Below are 10,039 nucleotides of genomic sequence, written 5' to 3' on the forward strand. Positions count from 1 at the left end.
AGTCAAGTTTTGAAACGACCATTACGTCACTTCCGGATGAAGTCGGGCAGTAGTAAAAAAAAAAAAGAAAAAAAAAAAGAGAAAAAAAAAATCTGGTAGCCATGAATTTCAGCTAGCTTGCCACCGACCACTGCTGAGTACACTTGTGTAAAACCATCCATGTCAAGACACAAGAAGGATTTTCGGAGTCTTTTGCTGCTTCTGTGTACATATAGCGGCACACCATCCTGCCATCCAGTCTACTGTGAATCGGTAAGTAGGTCGCTTTCAGGCTACCGTGCTAGCGACCTCGCAGCCGCCGCTAGCAGGTTGCCTTGCTAGCAATTGTGATGATGATTTGGCTGGTATCTGGAATTAACCCACAATGGCAGATATCCAGTAACAGCAGTAAAGTGTCGTTTATCTGAGTCTGCAGTTTCGGCCTTTGTGTTGCAACATTGTACTCCAAATATGTACCCACATCAGTGACTATCGCCGGAGCTTAATAACGTTCTTATACATGTAGCATTAGCATCTCAGTCACTCTGTGTCTGTTGAGGGACGCTGGTAAATATCATCCCTGTCCACACCTGTTTAAGGCATCCTCGCTCCTTTGTTAGGTTCAGGCAGCCGAACTCCATAAATATCACTAAAATCGTGTATATTGTCTTATTGTGGACATTCATACTGCAGCACCTGTAAAATGTCAGTAACAGTTGACCTTTTTATCCACAAATCCGAGTTGCCATATCGCTTCAGCATTCTCTTTGCCTCATAGCTGGGATGCTAGGACACCACTTACCCTTTCGCTCAGTATCTAATTGTGTTGGCTCGTCTACATTTCATATTTCTACAAAACAGCAACGATAGCTCGGAGGCTTAACAAGGTGTAGGAGGAGATTCTTTAAGCTGTAGGTAGAAATGTTATTGTGACGATAATTTATAAGCCTTGTTGATTGAAAAAAACAAATGATTTGAATGCCTTATCTTTACGTTTCATTAGGATCCAACTGGCTCAGGGACGAGACTAGAAGACCTTGGCACCTTGGTGTGTCAGTTGATTTCAAGACCAAATTTCTGAATCCAGGTATGTCCATAGCAGTTTATCTGTGCAGGTTTTTTTAACTAATTAACTGACTGATACGTTTTGGCTCAGCATCTGTCCATCTTTGGTTAAGAACCAGTAGACATGTATTGGGGAGCATTTATTGCACTCTGAGTAATAGAATGAGTTGTTGTAAACTTGAATAAATCAACCTATTTTCCAAATGTCTTTTGTGTACTTCACTTCCTAAACCCTCTCACACACACACAGCGAAACAGATGCAGCGTATTTTTTTCCTTTGGCGGATCACAGCTCAGTATTTTAGTTTGTGTGTTTTACTGTTCAGTTTTTGACAGTCTCTTCCCTTTTCTTCCTCTCTCGTTACAAAACTGATCGATCACTATTTTGCCCTCTGATCAACTGTAAATGTCGTCCAATTGCAATCAGTGGCCGATTAACTGGAGCACTCTGTCCTAGCTTTATCCCACTGCTTGTCTTTGCTTAAAGGGGAACTCCGGGGCATTTGAAGCGTGTTTCCATTGCTAGAGGTTGTCAAATAATGATAGTATGACACAGAGAGGTGCGTATCTGCGCTCCCTGTGTGGAGATCGCTCTGTCCGCACAGCATGTCATGCGAGGCTAATACGTGGTGGCTAAGGGGCAAGCGCTAACCCTTCCACGTAAAACAACAACTTGCACACTGCAGAAACGTCACACCACTTTATAACCCATCCGACAATAAAGTCACAAGCCTTACCATCAAAACCATATGCATGGTTCTCACATTACTGGCGTGGGGACGTTACAAAACAACTTTATAAACAGCATGTCACTCACCGGCTGGTTGTAGGCTCGCGCATGTGAAAGCCCAGAAGAGTCGATGGAGAATAATCCCATATACAAAACAATTATCTTCTCTAGAAAAACTGCGTTCAAGTATTTAAAACATTACAACAATACTTGCCCAGTAATATTCTTGTAATGTTTTAAATACTTGAACGCAGTTTTTCTAGAGAAGATAATTGTTTTGTATATGGGATTATTCTCCATCGACTCTTTTGGGCTTTCACATGCGCGAGCCTACAACCAGCCGGTGAGTGACATGCTGTTTATAAAGTTGTTTTGTAACGTCCCCATGCCAGTAATGTGAGAACCATGCATATGGTTTTGATGGTAAGGCTTGTGACTTTATTGTCGGATGGGTTATAAAGTGGTGTGACGTTTCTGCAGTGTGCAAGTTGTTGTTTTACGTGGAAGGGTTAGCGCTTGCCCCTTAGCCACCACGTATTAGCCTCGCATGACATGCTGTGCGGACAGAGCGATCTTCACACAGGGAGCGCAGATACGCACCTCTCTGTGTCATACTATCATTATTTGACAACCTCTAGCAATGGAAACACGCTTCAAATGCCCCGGAGTTCCCCTTTAAGCTAAATGAAAAAGTAATTGATGTAGTAAATATAATCATCAAGATGTGAACCAAAAAAATTTGTGTATTAGAGGTAAAAGAATTTACTTCCAGTATATATTCTGTCTCTCTGTGATCCAATTATTCTCTCTCATGTCTAGATTTGTACCAGAAGATGAACGGTCTGTCTGTGCGAGAGCTATGTTGCCTCTTCTGCTGCCCCCCTTGTCCCAGCCGCATTGCAGCCAAACTGGCTTTCCTCCCTCCAGAGCCCACCTATGCTTTGCTCCCTGACCCAGATCAAAGCTCAGGTGCTACAGCTGTGTCTGCATCCAACACCGGGGCTGCTCCGTCTTCTCTTGGAGCCCCGGGACTGCGCTCACGGCTGGCTGCTGGTGCTGGTAGTGATAAAGGAGGAGGAGGAGGAGGAGGAGGAGGTGGTGGTGGTGGTGGTGGTGGTGGTGGTGGTGGTGGAGGTGGAGGAGGAGGAGGAGGAGGAGGAGGAGGCGGCAGTGGTGGTGGTGGTGTGGCCGGCGGCAGTGGCACCGGCAGCGGTACTAGTGCAAGTGAAGGCAGGTGGAAGCTGCATCTCACAGAGCGAGCAGAGTTCCAGTATTCACAGAGAGAGCTGGATGTGACGGATGTATTCCTGACCAGGTCTAGCCGGGGGAACAGAGTTGGATGCATGTACATTCGCTGTGCCCCTAATGCCAGGTGAGACATACACCACCCCATGTGAACATGTTTGGATATACTCATTATAACTAGGGATGCAGCGATACCACTTTTTTTTCCAAACTGATACGATACCGATACTTGGATCTGAGCACTTGCCGATACTTCTACCACCAAAAAAACAATGAATTGGAAGAACGGTTTCGGTCTCACTAACCTAACCACACTGATTAGCTCGAAATCTCCCATAGCTGCCAATCTAAAAAAATACAACAAAAATGACAAGCCACCCTCTGATCGCGGTCTTCATGCAATAAATTGGTATGGTTTCGGTTAACTTTGACGAGTACGAGTATGAGTATATTAGAATAGTATCGGCCCGATACCAGTATTGGTATTGGTGCATCCCTAATTATAACCATGTTTGTTTGTAGTTAGAGATATGTTGTTCACAGTCACACAGTTTGTTCCTTTGGCATTGATCTCCCTGGTATCTAAGTTAACTCTGCTGCTTATCCCTTCCTCCTGTGTCTCTCAGGTTCACAGTGTTGTTTTCCCACGGTAATGCAGTCGACTTGGGTCAGATGAGCAGCTTCTACATCGGTTTAGGCACACGCATCAACTGCAACATCTTTTCCTACGATTACTCAGGCTACGGTGTTAGCACTGGCAAGCCATCTGAGAAGAACCTTTATGCTGATATTGATGCCGCCTGGCACGCTTTGCGCTCCCGGTAAGCAGTGCGACGTTAACAGCCAAACGCTCATGGAAGTGCAGTTTGTTAACGGTCATTCACCTTTTTTGCCAGTGATGTTTTACGTTTTGGGGAATTGTTTATTTTGGGGCTGGCTCACCTTAGTCCAAAACGTTTCCTCTTCTGACCACGATACTATTTTCTGACCATCAGCCAGTTGAGGCACAACCTAATAGTGTCTCTTTATCAAAATAGTCTGCACATACGTATGTACACAGTATTGTTTTTTTATATTTTATTCAAAAGTTTTTCTTTTATGTTTGTATTTCAGCTATGGCATCAGCCCTGAGAACATTATACTCTATGGACAGAGCATTGGCACGGTGCCTACGGTAGACTTAGCATCACGGTTCGAATGTGCTGCTGTGGTCCTCCACTCTCCTCTCACCTCTGGCATGAGAGTGGCCTTCCCTGACACTAAGAAAACCTACTGCTTCGACGCCTTCCCGAAGTAAGTTCTTTTCCTGAGACACAAAACAAAAAGACCACTGTAGTTCGTTTAGTTTAGTCGGTCACAAAGATACTACATACAGCACTTGTTAAATGTGAATAAAAGCGAATGCAGCGATTGATTGAAAACAGTATAAAAACAACACATCAAGTGTTGAAGTATTTCAAAAATTGTCTGCTCATCTTGAACTTGACGTCAGCAACAAATTTTATACAGCAGCATATAAGACTGGGGACGTTGGGTCGTGCTAAAAAGGCTCAGTGTCACGTGTTGCAGCTGATTAGGTTACTTGGTAACAGGTCAGAGACGGAGTCTTTCAGAAGCAAAGTCGACGAGAGGTTTCAGTTTGGATGTTTTAGGGATTTCATTACTAATGGTACATTGATGTAGCAGCTGAACTATCAAGCAAAAAAGGCAGAGCGTTTTGTTTGTCAAAACTACAGACACCGGGGTCCTCAGTTCCAGGGTGCTTATTGAGAATTCTTAAAAGATGTGATGCAACAGATTAGTATATATGTGTCTGTCCCAGTTGTTTTATTTACATTTTGCTCAGCTTTTTTTTTAAACGGGGTTTGTGACATTAGTGAAAGGAATCCAACCGTGTTTGAAATTCTCAGACCGTTCCCATTGAAGGATTAGCTTCTCTGTTGGCTATCAGCATGTTTAACAGACGCATCTCCTCCATGAAATAGTAAATGGACACCTTTAGTCACAAATGAGTGTTGTAGGAGCATAATTGGGCAATATGAGACCTCATTAGCTCTTGTTTCTTAGGGCATTTGGTGCTTATATACACGGATCAGCTTTAACACTGTGGCCACTGACAGGTGAATTGAAAAATATTGATTGTTACAGTGGCAGCCGGCAATGAGCGGGTAACATTAGGCACAAAAGCGAACATTCTTTTATTGAAATCGATGTCTTGGAAGCAGAAAAAAATGCACAGACGTAAGGATTTTAGCATCTTTGACAGGGGCCAAATTGTGATGGCTAAACAGTGGGGTCATAGCATCTCCACAGCTGCAGCTCTTGTGGGATATTCTCAGTCTGCAGTTGTCAGGGTAACCAAAAGTGGTCTGAGGAAGGAAAAGTGTTGAACTGGCATCAGGGTCATGGCTAGCTAAGGGCTTATTGATGCGTGTTGGTAGCAAAGGCTGGCCCGTGTGATCCGATAGAAGTTGATTTTTTTTAAGAAAAAAAAAAAAAAGGTCATACTGGTTCTGATAGAAAGACGTTAAAGCACACAGTGAATCGCAGTTTGTTGCATACAGAGCTGTGTAGCTGCCACAAAGCCAAGGAAGAGGGTGGCCTCTTCTGATCTATCCTGTTTCCATTGACATCATGCGGATGGCCACGTCTGTGTGCATCGCTTACTTGGGGAAGACGTTGCACCAAGATACACTCTGAAAAGAAGGCATGCTGTCGGGGAAAGTGGGATGCTTTAATGTTTTAAAGGTTCTGCCAATGATTTGTTGCTGCCAGAAATCACAGCATACACGTGGAGTGAGTCAAAGCCTCAACTGGTCAGGGCTGTTTTGGCAGAAGAAAGAGGACCTACTCAATGATAAGCAGATGGTCATGGTGTTGTGGCTGATTGGTGTAATTTGACATGGTTGAACAATAAGACAATACGGTTGAGTTCTCTCAGAGGATTCTATTACCGATGCCAGTAGTAGAAAGCACATTGAGTTGCCTGTGGTATGAAATGCGCTATATAAATAAAGATTGATTGATTGATTGATAGAATCAGTTCTGGCTAAATGTGCAGAAATGTGATTTTTTTTTTTTTTCTTCTTTTTTTTTGTTGTTTATTCGCAACCCCAGTGCTTGCTGTCAAAATGATGCACCATATTTCTTGGTTAGATATCCAAAGCTGACCAAATTTGCTGTTCTACAGAAGAAACTACAAACCTTTCCCATCCACTTTGTTTGAATTGTGAAATGAAAATAAGCGTACCTCGATGCACAATGACTGAAATGCAGATTATTTGTTAATGTTTTGTTCACAACGGAAAGATAAATCAACCCTGATTCTTCTGAAATCCTCTTCCAGCATCGAGAAGGTGTCAAAGATCCCATCTCCTGTGCTCATCATTCACGGTACAGAGGACGAGGTGATCGACTTCTCCCACGGCCTCGCCCTGTTTGAGCGCTGTCCCAAGGCCGTGGAGCCCCTCTGGGTGGAGGGGGCTGGTCACAACGACATTGAGCTTTACAGTCAGTACTTGGAGAGGCTAAGGCGCTTCATCAATCAGGACCTGGCTGCACAGCATGCCTGAGAAACAAACAGCCTCTGTGTTTGTATGTATGACACTGTGTGTGTGTGTGTGTGTGTGTGTGTGTGTGTGTGTGTGTGTGTGTGTGTGTGTAAGCTTGTAAGTGCGCAAAAGAGGGTGTTGGCATGTTTGCAAAGAATGTGTGTGACAAATACCTGGAAAAAAAAGGATGTGTGATTTTTGGTCACATCTGTGTGTCTTTGAAGCAGCACACTTGCAGGTTAAACACAAACGACCTGTGTTCTGTTCCCTGTTTTTAATGTGAGAACATTTTTTAACTTGTCATTGGCTACATCCATCTGTACGGCGTCGGGGGGGAAACACTAAAGACAAGAACTGAAATGAAACTACTTCAACAAATGCAGTATTTAACCTGAAAAAAAAAGGGCGTGACTTTTTGACAGCTTTACTGTGTTGACTTGATTGAACTGGGAAGTGAAAAAAACTGTTTGTTTAGTCTGAAAAGGCACACAGATGTTTGATGCGCAACACGCTGGTGAATGCATGTGCGAGGATTGGAGTGTGGCGTGTGTATTCATATCTCCGTGGACCTGTGACACCTGAATAATGTGTGAACGTCAGTGCGTGTGTGGATGAGTGCCGATGGAAATGAAGGACATTCTGATGACTTTGGACAGCCGCAAGAGGAGGAGGCTAATGGAGACTTATCAATATTGATGTTTTTATTTGATTTTCTTTTGTTTTTGTGCGTGTATGTATGAAGAATACCTCCTCAGCTTGACCCGTTCTCTTTCCGTGGGACAAACTCTGGTCAAGCATGTGCGCCTCTCTCCTCCTCTCCTTGTTTACCTTTTAATGGACATCCATCTGACTGCCAGGGCATTTCCCAAGTTGTTCAGCTAACACTAACCTAGTCTTTCAGTGTGGTTTGGGGGTCCATCTGCGGCCCTTTTTGTGTCCGTTCCAATGGAAATGCAGGGACTAGTCTGGAATATTCTCATAACTTGCATGGCTGTCGGGTGTCTCATACTTTCCCTTATTTTTTACCCTGAAAAGGTTGTAGAGTGGCCAGTTTCCTTGTTATAGCCTTTAAGGCTCCACAGAATTGCATCAACATTATAAAGGGAATTGATAAGATTTACCACTTTAAGAATTTTCTCCTGGTGTTACATATATAGCTATAGACGGTCTACTCTGTAATATTCAAGCCTCATTAGATTGTTTGGCTCTAAACGGAACGTTTTAGACCCTCAATATACTAATGTATGGCATTAAAAGGTTTGACTGCGCAGAAGAATAAGACGGATTTAAGGAAAGATTTGACATCTTTTTTTTTTTTTGTGAATTTACCACTTTCTCGTCACTCCGTTAAGTGACGACACCCAGGCAGGAAATATCTCAACACGCTGTGTTTGGCTGGAAACGATAGGTTTCCGTTTTTTTTTCGTTTGAAAGGGTTTCGGTCTTTTCATCCAGCCATTAGCAAGTAAGGAAAGAGGCACATTTTCAAAATGTCAAGCTACACTTCTATGCTGGAAGTGCGGCTGTTGAGCTTGTTGTGAATAATTCTGTTCTTGCGAACGGATCCTTTTGGAGCTTGATGCTGTAGTTAGATTTGGAGACTTTGAAGGAATAAGGAGATGAAGTAGCTGCGTGGCTCTTATGAAGTTTATGTCCACTTCCTTCAGAATGATGATGGATCATGGGGATTATACTGAATAGCTTCTAATCTTGTCTCGTTCTAGTAGCACTCGTCACCATGGTGAGCCAGTCTCCCGTTCACAGTCACCCTCAGCACATTCTTTTTTTTGTTTGTTTGTTTTCGTTGAGTTTTTGTCTTGATGTAATGAATCCTGATGTGTTTGTCTTAGTGTGGGGCCATGGATTGCTTCAGAACAGTACTTGCCAATCTTATGATTAACAATGTGATTTGGATCAGGTGCCAGGATTGGACATCTTGCTTACTGGTTCTGATTTAACCTCTGTGGCCCTAAACGTACAGGAGCTCTTTTATGGGTGGCAGCACGCTTCAATGTCTGACACAAGCCATATTTGAGCCTCTCACTGTTTGTGTGGTGCAGGTTCCACCACACACACCTTTGCACATCGTCACACACATGCAAACGCAACAAACATATGCACACACTCATATTTACACATTTATATATATGAGTATATATATATATATCAGATCAAGCATGACAAAAGCAGGTCTTAAGTTCAGCACTATTGTATAAAGCATCCAAAGTGTAATAAGGGTATAAACTGTAAGTCTTTGTGTCTTTTCCATTATATTGACTGTGTTCTACGGGCCAGCATCAAGGATACAAGTTTCCTGTGTGGATAAGTACTAATAGGTTCCGTGTGTAGACAAGAAGGTGGTTGCTGCACAGGAGACCCATCAGTTTCAGTGGTAATAGCTGCATTTTGTCAAAGGGAACATTTATTAACCTGCACTGATCTGATTGCTCCATTTTTGGGAGTGCGAGTGGGTCTCTGTAAGCTGCGGAAAGGGTCCTAAACGCCACTTCCTTCCTGTCATCGTCATGGAACAGGGAATATTTCCATTGTCATCCTGTGCTTTGCGTCTGATATTTGAATTGTGGAAATCCGTTACCCTCTTAAACGAGGCATCTGAGCCGTCAGAAAAATTCGAGAGAGCGAGCGCGTCTCTCTGGAAGTAAAAGGTAGCCCTGCAGCTTTTCCCGGACAGGTTGGGTTATCAGGGAAAACCTCTGGATCCACTTTTCAGTCGTGGGGTTGGAAAAACAAACAAAAACAAAAAAAACAACACAGGTTGGAAACTGAAACCAGCTGTTCTATCGATGCACCACTAAGGTTGAAGTATATCGTATCCTCTGGCCTTGAATGTTTATGGGGGGGGCGGGTGGGGGTGTGAGCAGTAAAAACTGTATGCATGTCTGTTGTGTTTTGCAGAGCAAATGATGGGACGGGTCATTATCTATTGTGTAGTCTATGTGAGGGTAAAGCTGAACTCATGGCATTGGAGCAGTGAAGCGCTTAAGAAAAAAAGAAAAAGGAAAAAAAGAACGGACATTTATTTGAATTTTTTTATTGCCGATACTAACTGATGTATTGTTGAGTTTTGTGCTAGAAATTTGAGTGGGGCAGTTGTGGGCGGGCGGGTAGTCTAAACATTACTAGTGGACTGTTTATATGGTTACTGTACTTAACCTATTCTATTCTTTGTATTATGATTTGTAATTTTCTGTTGCTTTTTTTGAACTGAGAATACGATGTAATGAATTAAATCATGGGACTGAATCTTGACCTTTTTATGAACGACAAAATAATAAAAATCACTTATGTACAAAATGTGAAAAAGACCAGCTTGATTTCAAAACGCTTGTATGAACACGAAGCCACAGACATCTGTGTGACGTGACTCCAGTGATACTAAACCGTGTTGATGCCAGTTCAGTTGTAAGGAAGAGAAATGCTGATAATGAACAGAGTTCTTATGAAGCCT

At 42.9% G+C, this 10,039-nt stretch overlaps 1 protein-coding gene across 1 annotated transcript; it reads left to right on the forward strand.

Annotated features, from left to right (window-relative positions):
- Positions 1-72: 72 nt before the first annotated feature.
- On the forward strand, positions 73-9,834 carry LOC142399155 (alpha/beta hydrolase domain-containing protein 17A-like). Its single transcript, XM_075483644.1, has 7 exons — positions 73-252; positions 983-1,066; positions 2,594-2,827; positions 2,933-3,146; positions 3,646-3,840; positions 4,133-4,312; positions 6,366-9,834. Exons 3-7 carry the CDS (start codon positions 2,608-2,610, stop codon positions 6,589-6,591), a joined length of 1,035 nt encoding a protein of 344 aa, XP_075339759.1. The 5' UTR covers positions 73-252; positions 983-1,066; positions 2,594-2,607; the 3' UTR covers positions 6,592-9,834.
- Positions 9,835-10,039: the final 205 nt, after the last annotated feature.

The sequence above is a fragment of the Odontesthes bonariensis genome, chromosome 14 (assembly GCF_027942865.1).
Source record: "Odontesthes bonariensis isolate fOdoBon6 chromosome 14, fOdoBon6.hap1, whole genome shotgun sequence".
NCBI classification, from domain to species: Eukaryota; Metazoa; Chordata; class Actinopteri; order Atheriniformes; family Atherinopsidae; genus Odontesthes; species Odontesthes bonariensis.